Genomic DNA, 19,277 nt, shown 5'->3' on the forward strand with positions numbered 1-19,277 from the left:
AAAGCCAGGCAGTCTGACTCTGAAGTTTATGCCCTTAAACCATCATACTCTATGGCCAGCATCTGGGATTGTGTACTTGGAGCTGAAGACCCCGGTTTGATAAGCTCAGTGGGACGTCTGCAATCTGTGGGTGATGGAAGTGTGTGGTGGGGGCTGGAGAAGGCGGGAAGGCTCTGGCGGTTCACGCAGGGAGTACTGGAAGGGCAGGTAGGGGCTGGCAGCTGACGGGGCGCTTGGGGGTGGCTGGGGGCATCTCCGCAGGCTCTGGCCACAGCACCAGGTGGGATCCATCAGTCTCATGTAAACACTTCTCACAAGCAGCTTAACCACTTGAGTGTGTCTGGCCTTCAAAGCCGGTGGGAGAGGCCAAGGAGGGAGTGCTGAACTCCCTTGTGGGATAATGATTTATCTCCCATGCAGGTGGGCTCTCCTGGGGCCTCCCTGGAGGCGAAGGGGGAAAGGATTGGGACGGGGTTGGGAGGGACACCTCGGCTCTAGCATTTCAGCTTTCTCATTAGTTAAGCCAAAACTCAGCCAGCTCTCAGAGCAAACCTGTGAAATATTTATCCCCATTTTACAGATGAGGAAACTGAGGTTCAGAGAGGCTAAGTGACTTGTCCAAATGCATCCTAAGCAGCCAGTGGGAGGGTGATGCTTCTCTGGCACCTACAAAGCTTCTCTAAGGCTCTCTGTTTCCTCCCGTCCCTGTGTGGGTGTGGGTGTGTGTGCAGCAAGTGTGTGGGCCAATGGACGTGCAGGCATCTGTTGTGAAAGTGTGCGATACTGTGAGTGGGAAGTGAGTTTTCATCCCCCGACTCCCAGGTTGGGCTCCAACTTCCCAGACACATTTCACTGGGGAGGGACCAGCTCCCCCTGCCCCCATCACCCGGGCCAGCGGGTCCACAGACCTGGCTCTCGCTGGGCAGGGGGATTATCCCCATTCTCTGTGTCTCTGGCCAGGGCGGGCGTCGCTGCCTCTTTTATCCTCTCACAAAGGCCAGGCCCGCAGGGCCTGCTGTGTCAGAGTTTCTGTGGCCAGGGGAAGCCTTACTTCCTTTTCTCCCGCCAAGCCCAGAGGGCCACGCAGGGTCTGCCAGCTTGTCGGGGGCCACTGCTCTAGCTCCAGGCAGGTGAAAGGCACATTGGTGACTCAGCACTGGGGAGAGAAGGCTGAGGGGTCACTCACAGAAGGACAGAGAGAGCTGCTCTTTGAGAGACATGATGTTACTGCAGTATGAAGTCTGTAGGGTAGACCTAAAGAAGGACTTCCTAATATTGGGCAGGATGGAAACCAGGCAGCTGGTTTCCAGTGATCCACAAGTTTGATTTGAGTGTCCACCATATTTCAACTACTTGGGTAGCCAACTCCCATCCCACGTTAGGGACTCTTACAAGATAGGAAAAGGAGCAGATTTCTTCTACGGGGATGCCAGGTGGGTAACTTGTAATGTCCAAACGTTCTGAGTTCTCACAGTCTCCTGGGTAGGGGACCACATGGGAGGGTAGGTGGCATAGGTTGGGGGGCCCCATGGTTCCCCAGAATTAACCCTTCTCTCTCCTCCCCCAACAGGTTGGTTTTTGGAGTTGTCCCTGCTGAAGGACAAAGAATTCTCCCATGTGACACCCCAAGGTGCCTTTGAGGAAAGCTCTCTGGACCTCCTTATGGGCTGACGGAGAAGTGGGCTCCCCACACCCTCTCTGTCCCCAGCTGAGATTATGGTGGATTTGGGATACAGCCCAGGCCTGGGCCTCCTGCTGCTGACCCAGCCCCGGAGGCGTTAGCAAGAGCCCTGTGCCATCCACCCCCCAGAGACCACCCCTCCTACCAGGGGCCTGGAGCTGGCGAGTGACTATGCGGCTTGGGCTGTGTGTGGTGGCCCTGGTTCTGAGCTGGATGCATCTCGCTGCCGGCAGCCGGGGGATCAAGGGGAAGAGGCAGAGGCGGAGTGAGTAATGGATGCGGCTGGACCACCGTGGGCCTTGGGAGTGGTGGTGGTGAGGGTGCTGTCTGGGGACTAGGGCCTTTGGTCGTTTCATTCTATGATGACCATTGCAGATTTCTACTTTGTCTATTACATTACTCAGTAGATTATCCTGTTTGTGGATTATCCAGTTTGTGGATTAATTTATTGAGATTACCCACTCTGTAGATTACTCACTTTGTCTGTTTTCCCCTTTGTAGACTCTGCTTTCTAGATTAACCCCTCTCTTGTGAGGGTCCAGTTTGTGGATTCTGCCCTTTGATATAACACAAGCTTTGTGTGGTATCCATGAAAGTGCTTCCCGGCCCGGTGCCCCTGGGGTGCTCAGTGTCCCCCCTTTATGGACAGGAGTTCAGGGCTCCTTTCTTTTAGTGGTGTCTGAAGTGCAGCCCTTAACCCCTTGGGGCCAGGAACCCCACACAGCCTCGTGGTGGGCAACAGACATCCCTGCCCAGATCACGGGGCAGAAACAATGGAGCAGAGAAGGTTGTGGGACAGTCCACTGCTGTGGTTTTTAACCCTGCCCAGTGGGATTCAGAGATCTGTGCTGGGGGGTGAAGGGGAGGCCGTGGGCAGGAGGCTGGCCCCCCCACCTTCAAACCAGAGCAGCTTCCCTCTTCCCTGCTTTTGGGAAGATTCCACGTAAGATGTCATTGGAGGAAAGGGTCTTCACAGCCTAAAAAAATTAAATCCTGTCATTGTACAGATGGGAAAACTGAGGCTAAGAAAGGGTAAGAGATGACATTCCAAAGGGCACACAGTCAGTATTGGAACCCAGGTCTCCTGGTTCCTGTGAGCCCAGTCTTCTTGAAAACAGAGCCTGAAGGAGTTTACCTGTCCCCACCATCCTCGCCGTCCCTCCCAGGATTCCATCCTAGGCAGTCCTGAGAGCAGGTCTCCCATTCTCCACTTGATGCCTCCAGGGATGGGGGTTCAGTACCTGCCATCGTGTCGTGGGAGTGGCCACTGCGTGTGAGGGACAGTGCCGGGGAGTGGGGTGGAGGCCCGACCCAAGTCTATCCGTCTCTCAGCATCCCCCGGAAGAGATGTCACGCCCCCAGGCAGACAGCTCCTCTGAAGTCTAGTCCAACCATCTCTTGCTTCACTTCTGAGGCCTTCCGACTGAGGTCCGCCCGGAAAGGTTGAAAGGCAATGGAGTTTTGTTGGGTCTCCACGGGAGTGGCCAAGGCCAGAACCCAGCCCAGAGAGAGAAGCTCAGAGAACTGGTGAAGCTGAAAATCCCTGGCTTAACAAACAATTAGAGACGGTTAGGTTTAATCAGCAGTGAGGCCTTGATTTTCCTCCCTTCTCATCTGTCGTGGCCAGTATTTTGGACTCCACGGGCCAGATGCGGTTTAGTGGTTTATAATCAGTCTCCTCTATTTCCGAGAGGAGAGAAAGAATGGGAGAGGCCACTCATCCTCATGTGATGTGCACTAGTGGTCACGCTTCCAATGGTGAGCCGCACACTTACCTACACCAGGGGGTCAGAAGACCTGGGTTCATCTTTTGCACTAAAAAAAGAGAAAAGTACTGGCCTGGCCATCAGAATGGGCCACTCCCAGCAACAGCCAATCAAATGCAGCGATTTTGATGTGTCCACTTTTGATAGAGCCACATCTCATAGCCTCGGCAGCATGTAGCCCAGTGTTTATTACCAAACGGTGTGACTGACAGACATCCTTGATCACCATCAAGGATGCGACGAGGTTGGGGAGAGGTGTGGGAAAGACTCAAGATGCAACGAGGGTCCAAAATGGACAGAGGCTCTGGGGGATGTGGGGGTAGACATTGCTAGGCAATACTTGTGAAATCGTAACCATAAAGCTTCAAGTGTGATTGTATAGGAATACAGTGAGGGTTACATGAGATAATAGGTACACATATTGTGAAACCTTTGTGAAATATCAAGCTCTGTATGGTCAGGATGCATGTCGTTTTTTTTTTAATTTTTATTGGAGTATAGTTGATTTACAATGTTGTGTTAGTTTCAGGTGTACAGCAAAGTGAATCAGTTATACATATACATATATCCGCTCTTTTAGATGCGTGTCATTATTATATAAACAACCTGTGGACCATTTTGCCCCAGGGTTTCCATGGGAGTGGAGGAGGGAAGAAAGGATGGAGACAGCACGTGTGGCTGCTCTGGCCCCCACCACGTGCAAGGGCAGTGGGCAGCCTGGGGGGCAGAGGCAGGCTTGCTGTGTATATGAGCCTCAGGTCTGTCATGCCAGTGGGGCCATGAGAAGCCACCCAGTATAGCTCTGATCCAGAACCACACACCAGTTTTGAGCCCAGAAATGTGTGATCTCAGGTCTGAGAGATGGTGTCCCTGCACAGAGGGGAGAAGTTTAGCTGTGAGTCCTAAACCCTGACAGGGCGTCCTCCTCCTGTCCCACTCACTGAGGACACCTCCCCTCCCCGAACCCTCTCTTCACTCACCCTCACTGACCCTTGCCCTCTGCTGACCGCCTTCCCACCTGGATTTCCTGCCCATCACGGAGCCCTCTTTCCCTCACCATGCCTCTCACTGAGTGCCCCTCCCCTTACTGAGACCCTTCTCCCATCTGATTCCTGGGCCCCTTCACTCAGTCCTGCCCCCTGTGAAGCCTGCATTCCTTCACTGAACCCTGACTCTTCCAGAAGCTGGACTCCCCCTTTTTAAAATTAATTTTTATTGGAGTATAGTTGATCCCCAATGCTGTGTTAGCTTCCGCCTCACAGCAAAGTGAACCAGCCACACGTATACATAAATCCACTCTCTTCCAGATTCTCCTCCCATACAGGTCACGACAGAACACGGAGTAGAGTTCCCTGTGCTCTACAGCAGGTCCCTATTAGTTATCTATTTTATATATACTAGTGTATATATGTCAATCCCAATCTCCCAATTTATCCCTCCCCTCCCCTTCCCCCTTGGTAACCATAAGTTTGTTTTCTACAGCTGTGACTCTATTTCTGTTTTGTAAATATGTTCATTTGTACCATTTTTTTCGATTGCACGTGTAAAGGATATCATATCATATTTGTCTTTCTCTGGACTCCCCTTTTTGCCCCTTCTCACTGCCCCATCCTCCATCTGGAGCCTTCCTCTCCTCCGCCACTAACCGTCTGTAGAGTCCCTCTTCCCTGGCTGAAACCCCATTCATTCCTTGGGCCATTCCCCACACGCCCGTTGCGAACCCCCAGAGCCCGGCCCCGGGTGACAGAGACGGATGGTGAGGAGCCCGCGGTGAAGGGGGAAGAGACAATTTAACTTAGTGCAGAGGATGTGGAAAGGAACCAGGAGGGCTGCGAGGGCCCAGAGGGAGTGACTCCTGAGATGTGATTTTAAAGATGCGCAGGTGATGTACAGGCAAGGGAGTGGGGGGGTGGGGGAGGCGGAGGGCACTCCAGGCAGGGGACCAGCCTGTCCAAAGGTGAGGAGTTGGGATGAGGCACAGACTGTGCAGGAGATGGGGCGCAGCTAGGGGTAGCTGGAGGAGTGGGTTCTGGGTGCAGTTCTAGGGAGCCCTGAGGTTTTCACTGGAGCAGCTCTGCTCATTCTGTGTTATACGTGGATGCTCTTTTCTACTGAAAAGAAGGGTTGTGCTGTTAAAACAAAAAGCCGAACACCCATTAGGGTAGAGCAACGAGAGCTGCCTGGAGCTGAGGGAGCATCCTGGGAACGATGCCGCACAAGTGGGCAGAGGTCGGAGGGTGGAGCGCTTGGTACCCGCCAGGCTGAGGAGTTTGCGCTTGACCTGACTTGAGCTGTGGGTAATGAGGACCCACGGAGAGGTCTGAATTAGGGGAGCAGTGTGGTCCAGCTGCAGGACCGGGGTGAGGGGAGGTGGTTCGAGATGGGAGGCAAACAGGCCGGTTAAAGGCTATTTGGGCCCAGCGAGGAAAAAGTGTAGGTCTAAACTAAGCTCACAGCTGAGTTAAAGGATGCCGGATCTTCCCGGGGGATGTGCCCAGGGCACCAGGGCACCAGGAATGGACACATCTCCTGGGAGAGCATGTGGCCTCAACCCGCTCAGCGAGGTCCCAGTTGCTGTCACCCCCCTGCCCCGCCCTTGTCCCCACCCACTTAACTCAGGGCTCTCTCACCAAGTCTAATTCCTCCAAGACTGAATACCACCCCCAAACAAAGGTCAGCCCTCCTCTGGGTCATGGAGAGTTCCCCTCCCTTGGCATTGACCCTCACCCAATCCCCCGTAACTCCTCATTCCTATCCTGTCCCACTCCCCACACTTTATCAAGCCCCCCAGTGAGCTCCATCCATATAACCCCCTCCCTGAGCCTCTGCCTCACTCACCACATCCTCAGCCCTACATTCTGGGGGAGCCCTATGCCTGTGTGGAGCTTCACCCCTTACTGGGCTCCCATTCAGAAACAAGACAGGCTCCACCCTCCAAAGCTCTTTCTAATGGGAGGAAAAGACATATTAGCAGATAATAACGACACAAGGTGATGTCTACCATGATGGATTCAAGTACTGGGGGCAGGGAACACAGAGGAATACTCCATCCAGATTTTACATGGAGGTGAGATCAATGGAGACTCCCTGGAGGAGGTGACCTTAGTTCTGAGGCTTGAAAGAGTTAAGCTCAAGAGGAGGCAGAGGGTGTTCCAGGCAGAAGGACCAACTTGAGCAAAGGCACAGAGGTGTGAAGTAGTGTGATGTGTTCAGAGGAACGAAAATAATTCCATATTGCTTAGAGGTAGTGTGAAGAGATGAGGTGGATGAGATCAGCCCATGGAAGCTTTTTAGGCCAGGTGGAAGAGCTGGGTATTAATTCTGCAGCCAATAGGGAGCTATTGATGGGTTTTAGGCAGGGGTGTGACACCATCAGAATTGGGGTTTTGGAAAGATCTCGAGATGAGAAAGTTGGGGACCTGGGAGAAGTGAAGTCCCTGGAGAGGAGGCACTGTGGCCAGAAGCCATTCTTCAGGGGGGTGGGGGCTGAGCCACCCTGGGGCAAGGCCTGACTGTAGAAACATCAGCCCGAAAGGGGTTTGCATGAGGATGAAAGGGGCGAGAAGCACCAGGGAAGGGAGGAGGGCACAGCCTTGCCTTCCTGGCTCATGCAGTGGGCTCCACTGAGTGCCTGGGAGTGGGGGCAGTAGGGTGGGGGTGGGAAGGGCAGAACTGCATGAGGGGGTTTTGTGAAGAGCTTGGAAGGAGGCTCCATCAGCTCCCTGTGCGCCCTCCCCATCACTGAGCCCACCCATCCTCAGCCAGGCTCCAGTACTGCCAGGCTGCCTCCCCTGCACGCACCCCTCCCTTCAGCGGCACAGAAGCCCGAGGCAGCATTTCAGATTGTGAATCTGACCACGCCCTTCTGAGGTCCCTTTCCCTGTCAATAGACTAAAGCCCTATTTTCCATTCTGTGGATGCCCTCGGATGGTCGGTGCCTCAGAGCCTTTGCACAGGCTGTTTCTCCAGTCTGCACTCCCTCTTCACCTAGCCTGCTGCGTAAGGGCACGCCCTCCATCACTCCTCCAGTCCTCACAATGTGCAGCCAGCCCTAGGTGGGTGTTTGTTGCTACATCTCCACATCCCCAGTTCCTAGCAGTTCTGACATGTGTTAGGTGTGCGGTGAACGTCTGTGGAATGAATGAGCCTCGGTTTCTCCCTTTGAATCATTATGTAACCTCTGCCCATACCCAGCATCTTCCTTGGACATCCCCCCACCCCGGCACACACAGAGCCCCCTCCACTCTGGCTTTCCATCCCCTCGCTGCCCATCTATTTGCCTCACTAAGCCGAGAATACCCTTTGGTTCCCATTCCCCTTGATAAGTGTCTCTTTCCTCATTGAGCCGCCCCTGCCCATCACCAAGCCTCTCTCCTCCTTGCTGAGCACCGCTCTCCCTTCCTGAGCCCCCAAACCTCATGGAGCTCAGCTCCCTAGTGTCTCGTCCCTGACCCCAGCCTCAAGCCTCAAGGCCTGTCTTACCACCTGAGCTCTGTATCTTGACCCTCCCGTATCCTTGGGTCTTCACTCCATCACTTCACCCTGCCTCTGTCTTGTGATCACATTCCCCACCCCCAGCTGGTCTCTCCTTTCTGTCTGTGTTCTCTGACCCCCTCTGTCCCTCTCCTCACTTTACCCCCCCCACCTCTATCCCCTCCACTCACTCTTCAGCCCCCTGTGATTTGGCTGGCATCCCACCACTCCACAAAACTGCCTTTCTTGAGGTCACCCAATCACCTCTTAGTGCACGTGTTGTAGATTTGCCCAGGGCTCGCTAGTCATGGTCTCCTCCCAGCCCCGGTCCCCGCAGATCTCGCCCTTTTCCACTCGGTTTCCATCCCCCCTCTCTCTCAATGTCCTTCCATCTCTCCAACTATTCCTTCTCAGCTTCTTTCCAGGCACCTTCCTCTACTTGTGGGTTGAATGCGAGTACTGCCCAAGCCTCAGCTCTTGGTCCTCTTCTGAAGCTGCACAGCTCCTTCCCCCGGGACGCTTTCCTCTCCCACGGATTTAACCCCCAATGATGGCTCCCAGGACGGATCCCTGAGTTCTCTCCCTACTCCATAGCCAGTCTCTTGAATGAGATGGTTCTCTTTCCTCACCTTCCTTTACCCTTCAGCCACTGCCCTCCACTCTCCACCCCCACCAGGGATGCCAACAACCTGTTTGTGGCTGATTCCTCACGTGACATCTCAGAAGCATTTGGCATTGGACTCCCCCCTCCTCCCTTGAGCGTCCTCTTCTCTTGGCTTCCATGATGCAACATGCTTTTGAGTGTCCCTACCTGTCTGGGTGCTCCTTCTCAGCCTCCTAGTTGGCCCTTCTTTTTCTGTCCTTCTCTTCCATGGCTAATGCCTCTTCTCACTGTCTGTACCCTCTCTCCTAGTCATCTCATGGACCTCTAGGCCCTTGATGACTGTTTTATATTAAGGACTCCGTGTCTCGATCTCCAGGCAAAATGTTTCTCTTGAGTTCCAGACCCACAGGTTCGGCTGCCTAGTAGACACCTCCCCCTGGATGTCTCATGAGAACCACAAACTCAACACAACTCATCATTGCCTCCACCCAAATCTGCTCTTCCTCCTCTGGGCTCTCTCTTGGTGAAGGACCAACGGCTACCTCATCACCCAAGCCCAACGCCTAGGCATCATCCTTGACGTGTGCTTTCCCCGGGCTGTCACCCCACGTCCAGTTCATCACCTAGTCTCATTGATTCTACCGCCTGAATATCTCACCCGTGTCTACACCTTTCCATCCTCTTGGTTCAGCTCCATTTCTTTGAACCTGGGGGTCCTCCTCCCTCCAGGTTTGGCATCCCTACAATCTGGTCTCCAAACCACAGAGTGATCTTTCTAAAATGGAATCCTGGCCATGTCTCCTGTTTTAAAGCCCCCAGGGATTCCTCATGGCCTTTAGGATAATGTCCATACTCCTTTATAAGGGTTCGAGGCTGTTCCTCCTCTGGCCCCTGCTTCCCTCTCCACTCACTCCACACACCAGCCATGCTGAACTAATTTCAGATCCCCCACGGGCCGCACTTTCTCTTGCGTGTCACTGAGAGCTCTGAAGGGAGATGCACGCAGAGATTTTTTGTTGGTTGAGTCGGGGGCGGGCAGCAGGATTCTGAGAAGGCCCTTTGCAAATCTGTCCTTAACAAAAGTGATAAAGAAGGAATAAATGAGTTATGGGAGCATAGTGATAGAGGCCCACAACTGGGACACCTGGATGACTTTGGTTTATGAAACCAAGGCAAAAACCTAGAGAGAGCATTCATTTCAATAATGAATTAAATAAAAACCTTGAGTATAGACAACTTAATATCTTTGAAGTAAAAGTGGTACCTAAAATCTACAGTGACTTATTAATTTGTAATACAGCTGAATAATGGCCCGAAGTGGAAAACTAATCCCAAGGGGGGTCCCTCATAACTTCGACACCACATTTGGAGCCTTTTTTTTCTCTTACAATGACCCAGCCAACAAGAATGATATTACGTTTTAAATTCATTGATTAACTAGATGGTAACGTTGACTCTATATAAATAAATTCTCTATTTAAAAAAATCAGTCTGGCCATGCTTTCAGTTTGCATGTCACCTTGTATTGTCCTACCCCCTGGCTTTCATAAACTTTGTCCCCTCTGCCTGGAACACATATTGGCTGTGAAGCCTTGTTTAAGTAATTCGACCTCTCCATTTCCTCATCTGTGAGAAAGAGGATGAAAAAAAAGTAGTAGTACCCCCTTCATGGGTTGTGAGGATCAAATGAGTTAATACTTTTAAAGCACTGAGAGCAGTGCCTGCCACAGAATAAGTGTTCAACCTTTAGGAATAAGCTGCCATGATTATGATTATGATTTTGTTGTTGTTGTTTTATTGTTGTGTTTGTTATTCCCCTCTTCTCTTCTGTTCACCTTTCTCTTACTCGTTGCCCTGTTCTGAAATCAGGGATCATTCCTGGAGCAGGTGCTCCTCCCCGCAACCCTGCAGAGTGGGCATCCTGATCTCCCTATTTTGGTGGTAGGAAGGGAGGCCCACAAGATGCAGTGTTTCACCCAGGGTCACACACTGGGCAGTCGGCTCAGGTCCAGCCAGCTGAAGCCTGAGCTCTGGGTCCTCCGTTGCAGCACGATCCCCTGCCCTCTCTGTTCTGGGTCCCCTGGCTTTCTGCATCCAGCCTGTATCTACAGCTCCTTGCTGCCTGGTTCTCCTTTTAGTGACTGGCCCCACCCATCCCCTATGCCGGAACCCCGGGAAGCACCGCAGCCTCCCCCAGCTCCGATTGATCACCATGACCATACTGATTGTATTCCCTAAGCAGCTCTCATATCGTTTTCTCTTCATCTCCACTGGACAGAACTTGGTTTAAGACTTTCTCATCTTTCTCACCTGGATGATCAGGTCAGCTTCCTCCCAAAAGGCCCTCCAGTCTCTGGTCTCTCCCCAGGCTGCAGAGGAAGCTTTCCAACATGTAAATCAGACCGGGTCTTGCTCCTGCTTAAAACTTGCCAATGACTTCCTGTTGTCTAATCAGCTCTGAGAAAGATGGCCCCAAAACTCTGCGAAACAAGGCTCTGTGGCCAAAATGTCTCAGAAGTGCAGTTCACTCTTTCCCCATTTTAGAGAGTCACTCTAATTCATAGGAGCATAATAAAGGCTGCAAAAAGTCCTGCAGTAAAGAATCCTGTTTAGACTTGTTGGACCCGGTGGTTCTCTGTCTCACCCGGTGCAATGGCCTTTTCTCCACATCCTTCTATGAACATTTAGGGGAATCACGTTCCAAGGAATACTCTTTGGGAAATGCTGCCCGACAGGATGGAATTCAAGTCCATTGGCGTGATATAAAAGGCCCCTCCTGATAGGAAACCTTATCTTTCACTTGTACCCCAAATTATCCGCAATTCCCTTGGGGTCATTCTACACCTCTGTGGTCTTGCCCCTGGAGGGCCCTTGTCTCCACTTCCCAATGGACAAATCACTACTTATTCTTCAAGAGCTGGCCCAAGTGGCACCTCCTCTGTGACTCTTGCCTCCCTTATTTCTGGGTCCTCTATCGCTTGGCCTTGTGGCTGCCGGCATGTTCCTGGTTGCGGGTCTGTCTGCACCCCTGAGAGATTAGTTCAGCGTGGCCAGGCGTCTTTCCCTCCACGTCCCCAGCACTCACACCGCACATGGTACCTGGGAGGGGCCGGGTGAGTGTTGGCTGAACAAGTGAATGAGGAAACAAGATCAAAGGCCTGAGACTCGACGCTGGGGCTGGGGACCACGCTGGCTCAAAGGATGGTTCCAACATCAGCACCTTTGACATCTTGGGCCACGTTGTTTTTGTAGGAGCTGCCCCCCGCATCGTAGGATGTTTAGCGGTCTCCCTGGCCTCTGTCCCCAAGATGCCACTAGCAACCCCTCCCCAGTGTGATAATCGAAACATCTCTAGACTTTGCCAAATTCCTCTGGGGAGCAGACTCACCTCTGCTTGAGACCACTGTTGTGGACGCAGGTTATTCCAGCTGTCTTCTTGTCGCTGGGCAGGTGGCCTCTTTCTCGTTATGCCTCTTGTCCTTAAAATTTTCTCAAGGACGAAAGCCCTCCATCCATACCTGAGGCTGAGCTTTCCTTCCTCTGGGGTGGGGGTGGGGATGAGGGAATGTGTACATTCCAGGATGGGTGCAGCTTCAGTGCCTCCTCTGGGGATGACGGAGCAAGCCTGGAGGGTGAGTTTGTGTTGTACCTGGACCTAGAGAGGCACTTAGGGTGGATGGCAGCTCTTGCTGTGCTAGTTCCCTTGAAGGCAGATACTGGGGAGGTTTATAAAGCAGCCTTGCAGAGAGCTACCAGCCTGGCCTGTGCTTTCTGAGAAGCACATTCATCCTACGGGCTGAAACTCCTGTCTACTCATTTCCCATCCTTGTGGGAGCCTGGGAAAGATGGAGGTCTCTCCCACAGCTGCCTCTCACCCTTGCTCCATCCTTGCAGTCAGCGCCGAGGGGAGCCAGGCCTGTGCCAAAGGCTGTGAGCTCTGTTCGGAGGTCAACGGCTGCCTTAAGTGCTCACCCAAGCTGTTCATCTTGCTGGAGAGGAACGACATCCGCCAGGTGGGCGTCTGCTTGCCGTCCTGCCCACCTGGATACTTCGATGCCCGCAACCCTGACATGAACAAGTGCATCAGTGAGTGTGGGCGGGGCTGGGTAAGGGCGCCGGAAGCTCTGGACATGGGGCGGGGGTGGGGTGGGGCGGTGCTTTGAACTGTTGATGGACTGCAAGAGGAGTAGAGGGATACTGAGGAGGGGAGTTCTTGATGTAAATATCCAGCTGCTGACCAGACCTCTCCCCAGACTTCCCACCCACGTTTCCAACCCATACCATAGCCACATCTCCTCCCTCCAAACCTGCACTGACCTGTATTGGGTCACTCTTAGTGTCCCAACCCATCACCCAAGCCACAGACCTGAGAGCCAGCCTCTCATTTATGCCCCCACCCCATCCATCCAATAACCAAATTGTGCCCCCTTCATCTTCTTTCCATCCTCACTGCCATGGTCTTATTCAGGGTCCCATCACGTCTCTCCTCGACCATTGCAATAGCCTGTTCATCTGTCCCCCAACCCTCCTCTGGTTCCCTTCCACCCTCCTTCTGCACTGCAGCCAGAAAGATGCCTCTGAGACACATAACCAAAAAAATCACTGCTGGTTCCACTGACGGCAGGGAAATTCAAGCCCTGGTCAGCCTTCTCTCCCCACCCTTTTCCCCCCACTCTTCTCACTCTGCTCCGCTCTCTCACACCAGCTACCGTCCCACATGATCCAAGACACATGCTGTCACACCTCCCTCTCAGCTGGGGGACATGCAGCGAACACTCTCCTGTAAGCAATGCCAGTGACCTTCCCATTCTGTTCAGAGCCTTGCAGTTTAGAAGGCATTTCCAGACCTCCTATCAGTTGAGCCTCACAACCGCCTTTGGAGGGAGACGGACTTAAGTGATGGTACCCTTTTCATAGCTGATAACGTTGAGGTCTCAAGGGAAATGACTGATCCAAGTTCAGCCGACTTGGGTTCTAATCCCAACTCTGCTGCTTATTCACTGTGTGACCTTGGGCAAGTCGCAGCCTCTCAAAACTTCATCTTCAACATGTGGGTGCTTGCTTTTACCCCCTAGGGTTGTTGTAAGAGGCATATGGAAGCCCTCAGGGTCTGGCAATCAATAAACAGCTGCTGTTATTCTTACTTTTGTTCATATTTTGCCTGCCACCAAACCCAGGAATCAGAGGCCAGGAGGCACAGAGGAGGGTGGGGTGGCGTTGGGAAGCTTGTGAGAACGGAGGTAGGACTCCGGGACTGCCCTCTTGGTCCTCAGGGATTTGGGGTAGGGCGTTCCTGGCTGTGCCAGCTTCTGGGAAACTGGCATCCCAGGCTTCAGGGGCGGAGACTGGGAAGAAGTCAGCTCCACCCACAATCCAGGAGGGGAGAGATTGTGAAAGACCCCTCCAGCTTCTAGCCTAGCCCGGCAACCCACCCTCCCCCCATTTCCCCAGAGGAGGGAGAGCTGGCAGGAGGGCTTCAGGGAGGGACCCAGGAGTCCAACCAAGGTGGTTCCTGGAACCCGGCCTTGTAGAGGCAGAGGAATTTGCCCTGGGATTGCTCTCCCCTACTCCAGGCAGATTCTTGCTGCCCCGGGCAGGAGGAGAGCCAGGCTCTGGGGTGTTGTGGATGCCCAGCAATAGGGGGAGAGGAGACCACACAGCCACTCTCGGGGTGTCATTGTATCCCTCGGTTCAGCTCTGATTAGGTGGTCCTTGGGGTGCCGTGAGAGGCTGGGACGCTCCCCTCGCCCCCACTAATCTCCTCTCCTCTGAAACCGGCTCTCTTGGGCCTCCCCTTGGGCTCCCGGGCCTGGGATTGGGTTGGGGTTGAGGTTGGCTGACCGTGGCAGGAGTCCCAGCCAGCCCTCAAGAGAGGCTGCTTTGGCCTCCTCTCCCCCCATCCCCTTGCCTTCCTTTCTCTCCCTCCCAAGACTCCCCTGCGGTAATTGCAGCCCCAGGCCCCTGTCCTGCCCTGTGTGAGTGGGCGTGGCTGGGTGGGCACGGGGACCAGGGGAGGCGTCCATCCACGGCTGAGCCGGAGGCCCCCAATCTGGCCCTCTCCTCAGAATGCAAGATCGAACACTGTGAGGCCTGCTTCAGCCACAACTTCTGCACCAAGTGTAAGGAGAGCTTGTACCTGCACAAGGGCCGCTGCTATCCCGCCTGTCCCGAGGGCTCTGCGGCTGCCAACGGCACCATGGAGTGCAGCAGCCCTGGTAAGGCAGGAAGGCGCGGCAGGCAAATGCTGCGGCCCAGCGTCCAGGACCCCGGAGGAGGGGCGGGCTGGGGGGATCCGGCCAGGGAGAGCGTGGGCTGGGCCCTGTGCAGCGAAAGCGCATCACCACCGCCCTCTGAGCTTTCCCTCAGGACTTTTCTGCCTTCTAGACTAAAGACGCCTCTAGCCTGGGGCTGCGGCTGAGAGCAGATGAGAGGGGCTCCCCTGGGGTACCCGGGGCCAGGGGAGGAGACGTGACCCCCTTCTCCTCTTGCTTCCCTCCCCTCCTGCCAGCACAATGTGAAATGAGCGAGTGGTCTCTGTGGGGGCCGTGCTCCAAGAAGAAGAAGCTCTGTGGCTTCCGGAGGGGCTCGGAGGAGCGAACACGGAGGGTGCTGAACGCCCCTGGGGGGGACCACACCGTCTGCTCCGACACCAAGGAGACCCGGAGGTGCACGGGGCGGAGGACGCCCTGCCCGGAGGGTGAGCTGCGGCCTCACCTCCCTGGGGTCGGGGGTCAGCACAGCCACGGGAGTTCTGACCCCCTCTGCTTCCTGCCTGTGGCCCAGGAGAGGGCTCAGGCCAGGACCCCATGCTGTGCAAACCCATGCCAGGCAGAGAGTGGGCCCCGCAGCTGTGTGATGGGCCGGGAAGCTTCTATGGCCCTATACCTCCCCATTTCTTCTGAGCCAGTGGATGTCGGCACTGGAAGTGCCCTCAGAGGTCAGATGATGGGGGCGTGGAAAGGGGTGTTAAGACCCAGAGAGGTACAGTGATTTGGCCAAGGTCACACAGCCTGCAGGTGGCAATGATGTGGCAGTGGCGTGGGATGGAGGAGTGGCGGGGGTGGGGGGGGGGTGCCGTCCTGCCTGTCCCGAGAGCTGAAGTGACCATCTGGGAGATGCCCTCGGCCCATTGGGATCCAAGGTCTGAGGAAGACGTGAGGAAGAGGAGGGCGTCTGGTTCATCGAGGGGTGGAGGGTGAAAAGGCTCATGGGACCCCTTCTCAGTACCCATGTTGCAGCGCCCTCTGCAGTAGCTGCTTCTCAGAGGAGGCCTTGAGGGGACCCCGACTGCCCTTGGGCCTCCTCCCCGCCTCCCCACGCCCAGCTTCCTCACCACATTCCTCCTCGGGCCCTTGGCCATGCCCAGGGCCTCCCTACTGTGTCAGGACGCCCTTTGTTGACTCTTACAGGGCAGAAGAGGAGGAAGGGCAGCCAGGGCCGGCGGGAGAATGCCAACAGGAACCCTGGGCGGAAGGAGAACAAGGAGGCGGGTGCCGGCGCTCGGAGACGCAAGGACCAGCGGCAGCGGCAGCAGCAAGGGACAGCGGGGCCGGTCACCTCTGCGGGGTCCACCTAGGGACACTGTTCAGCCTCCAGGCCCGTGCAGAAAGAGTCCAGCACTGCTCTGTGTGATGAGAGCTTTACCGAACTCGAGCACTGGGGGCAATGCATACACACACTCTCCATTCATACACTTACACACAGATACGTGCACACAGACCCCATGTCCAAACGTGTAACTGACATACATGCAAACGTGTGCACGCGCACACGCGGACACACGCACACACAATCGAGGTTACCGGAAGACACTTCTGTCCCTCGGACATCATTGGGTCAGCAGGGCAGGGAGGCAGAGGGGTCATCTCTGCCCTGCAGAGGGCCTAGTGGCACACACTTGGTTTGTGATGCTCCCAGTGGACACATCAGAGAGAATATTTTCCAGCGTCCAAGCGCAGACCCTGCAGAGTGGAGGCTTCTGGAGGAGCTGCTAGGACCAGCCTGGTGTGGCAGACCGCAGCCAAAGCTTGAGGAGTGTTCAGCATCTCCAGCTGTGTGACTTTATCTTTGGAGAGTATTGTTACACCTCCATGATCCATATCAGGGCTTTCCTGACTCTGAAAACTGCTTAAAGGTTTATTTCAAATTAAAAACGAAAACCAAATGACAACAGTAGCCACAGGTACCACGTTTCTTTACAGGGTATGGGGTTGGTAGAGTACACGGGAGCAGGAAGGGAAAGGGCTGAATTTCAAGAAACCCCTCCTGGTCTAATTTACAGAAGGTCCAGAGCAGGAAGAAAACTTTGGGGATATGTAGGGCAGTAACCAGATTCTCTACATCTTTGTTACTCAGAGTGTGGTCTGTGGACCAGCACCAACATTATCACTAGGCAGCTTGTTGGAGATGAGAATCTCAGGTCCCATCCCAGACCCGATGAACCAGAGTCTGCATTTTTACAAGGTTCCAGGCGACTGGCGTGCACATTCAAGTTTGAGAAACACTGCTCTAATTACCTCTCAGGATGGAACAAAGGCCTCGGCCAGCTTGCAGCAGGAAGGATTCTGGTCAGCTGTAAAGGGAGACTTCCCACCTGGGAGAGGTAGACTCTATATACTGAAGGGCTATAGTGGCACTTCTAGGGGGAGAGAATGCTCAGGCTCTCTGAGATGGTTGGGGACCGTTGGACGGGAAGGCAGAACAGTGGATAAAATCACTTCTTGTGGTGTTCTGAAGTGTCCACTGGCAGCCATCCGGGCACCAGGCTCTGGACGAATGTTTGGTTTGCAGAGGGGAGCCAGACAGGGGCCTTGCTCTCATGGAAGTTAGAGGTTGGTGGGGGAACAGGCATGAATCAAGTAATCATTTGAATAAATGTATAATTACAAATGAGAGGAGTTAAAGGCAGGCAACCACTGAAACATACACATAGCTATGAAAGTAAATAAAACTAAATAAAAATAAAAGACCCTATCTTGGGGAAGCTTTTTAGAGGAGGTGACATTTGAGCCAAGCTTTGAAGGATAAATAAGAGTTAACACAAAGACGAGGAACGGCATTTTAGACCAGTGCTGTCCAATAGAAATATAATATGAGCCACTTATCTCATTTAACATTTTTCTAACAACCACATTTAAAGAGTAAAAACAGGTGAAGCTAATTTTAATTATATCTTATATTTAACCAAATATATGCAAAATGTTATCTTTTTAACATGTGATCAATATAAAAAATTATTAGTGAGATCTTTTACATCTTTATTTAAACTAAGTCTTCAACATTCTGTGTGTATATTTACACTTACAGCGTATCTTAATTCGGACACTAAATTTTCACCAGGAATACTTGATATGTATTTTGATTTAATAAAAATTCAAGTCGAAAAGTAGATGCACATACCCAAAGTGTTTAAAGAGTAGATTAAAATTTTCTGATAACTGAATTGAATATGTTTAAAATTTTTAATTTAATTAATTGAAATGAAATAACATTAAGAATTCAGTTCTTCAGTTGCACTGGCCACGTTTCAATTGCTCACTAGCTGTATGTAGCTAGTGGCTACTGTATTGGACAGCATAGTCCTATATAGAGGGCACAGCACATACAAATGTCCTGTGGCAGACAGGAGCTTGGTGTTCAATGAACTGAAAGAAGGCCAATACAGCTGGGAGGCCTGGAGGGCAAGAGAGGTGAGGTGTTCCCAGAAAGGTCACCTAGAGTTGGGTCTTTATTCTCAGAGCCAAGAGAGGCCGCTGAAGAGTTTTAAGCAGCCAGCCCACAGGATCCGATTTGCAAAAGGCAAATCTGATCATGTCGGCCGTTGTATAGAAGACAGATTTTCGGGAAGCTGTTCAGGAGGCTGTTGCTCTCATCCAGGTGAGATGTGTTGCAGGGTTGGACTGGGGCGGTGACAGTGGAAATGGAGAGAAGAGGACACAATCAGAGGTATCTGGAAAATAAAGTTGGCAGAGTTTGGTGATAAACCGGACATGGAAAAGGGGAGAAAGGGAGAGGGAGGTGTCAAGGACAAAGTCCCCATTTCTGGCTTGAACATCCAAACAGAGGATGGTGCTGTGTTCCAAGATGTGGAACTCATGAGGAAGACCAGTTTGGGAGGAGAAAGAAGACCAAAACTTTGGTTTTGACCGTGTAGAGTTTGAGGTGCCCATGAGACATCCTGGTGACGAGGGTGGGTAGACATTGCGTTGACACAGATACAGGTCTAGAGTGCACAGGGGACGTCTGAGCTGGAATGCCAACTGGCGCAGAGAAGATCACTGGGGCTGTGGGTTGGGAAGAGCCCTGGGTGAAGAGAGGCCTCAGCACCCAGCTCTGGGCCCTCCAAGGATAAAGATCAGATAACAGAGGATCGGTTGGCAGAAGAGTCAGAGAAGGAGCAGGCAAAGGAAAAACCAAGGGAGTGTCACGTCCCAGAAGCCAGCAAGCAGGAGGGGAGATCAAGAGGACCAAAAGCTGCTAGACGCAAATAAACGAGGCCAGGGAACTGACCACTGACTTACAACATGTGCACCAGTAGTGGCCTCAGCCAGAGCTGTTTGGAGAAGGTGATGGAGGCAGAATTCAGCACAAATTTTTTCCAGAAGTTTAGCCGAGAGACAGAGAAGTAAGACAGGGGCTAGAAAGAGATATGGGCTCAAGAGAGTGTCTTTTTTGTTTTTTAGGTGGGAAAGACTTGAAAATGTTTAAAACCTGCTGGGAAGGGTCCAGTTAAGAGGAAGAGGTTGAACGCACA

General features: G+C 53.1%; 1 protein-coding gene across 1 annotated transcript; it reads left to right on the top strand.

Moving 5' to 3' along the window:
- The first annotated feature begins 1,611 nt into the window (after nt 1-1,611).
- RSPO1 (R-spondin 1) lies at nt 1,612-16,258 on the top strand. The gene is made up of 5 exons (XM_061186769.1): nt 1,612-1,946; nt 12,419-12,610; nt 14,590-14,739; nt 15,033-15,221; nt 15,934-16,258. Exons 1-5 carry the CDS (start codon nt 1,853-1,855, stop codon nt 16,098-16,100), a joined length of 792 nt encoding a protein of 263 aa, XP_061042752.1. The 5' UTR covers nt 1,612-1,852; the 3' UTR covers nt 16,101-16,258.
- Nucleotides 16,259-19,277: the final 3,019 nt, after the last annotated feature.

The sequence above is a fragment of the Eubalaena glacialis genome, chromosome 3 (genome assembly GCF_028564815.1).
Source record: "Eubalaena glacialis isolate mEubGla1 chromosome 3, mEubGla1.1.hap2.+ XY, whole genome shotgun sequence".
In the NCBI taxonomy this organism is placed as follows: Eukaryota; Metazoa; Chordata; class Mammalia; order Artiodactyla; family Balaenidae; genus Eubalaena; species Eubalaena glacialis.

What these genes read in the sequence shown, in the direction of transcription:
- RSPO1 (XM_061186769.1), top strand. Translation starts at nt 1,853, where the DNA reads ATGCGGCTTGGGCTGTGTGTGGTGGCCCTGGTTCTGAGCTGGATGCAT. An exon ending in TGACATGAACAAGTGCATCA is followed by an intron (nt 12,611 to 14,589) that starts GTGAGTGTGGGC and finishes CCCTCTCCTCAG; the next exon opens with AATGCAAGATCGAACACTGT. An exon ending in GAGGACGCCCTGCCCGGAGG is followed by an intron (nt 15,222 to 15,933) that starts GTGAGCTGCGGC and finishes TGACTCTTACAG; the next exon opens with GGCAGAAGAGGAGGAAGGGC.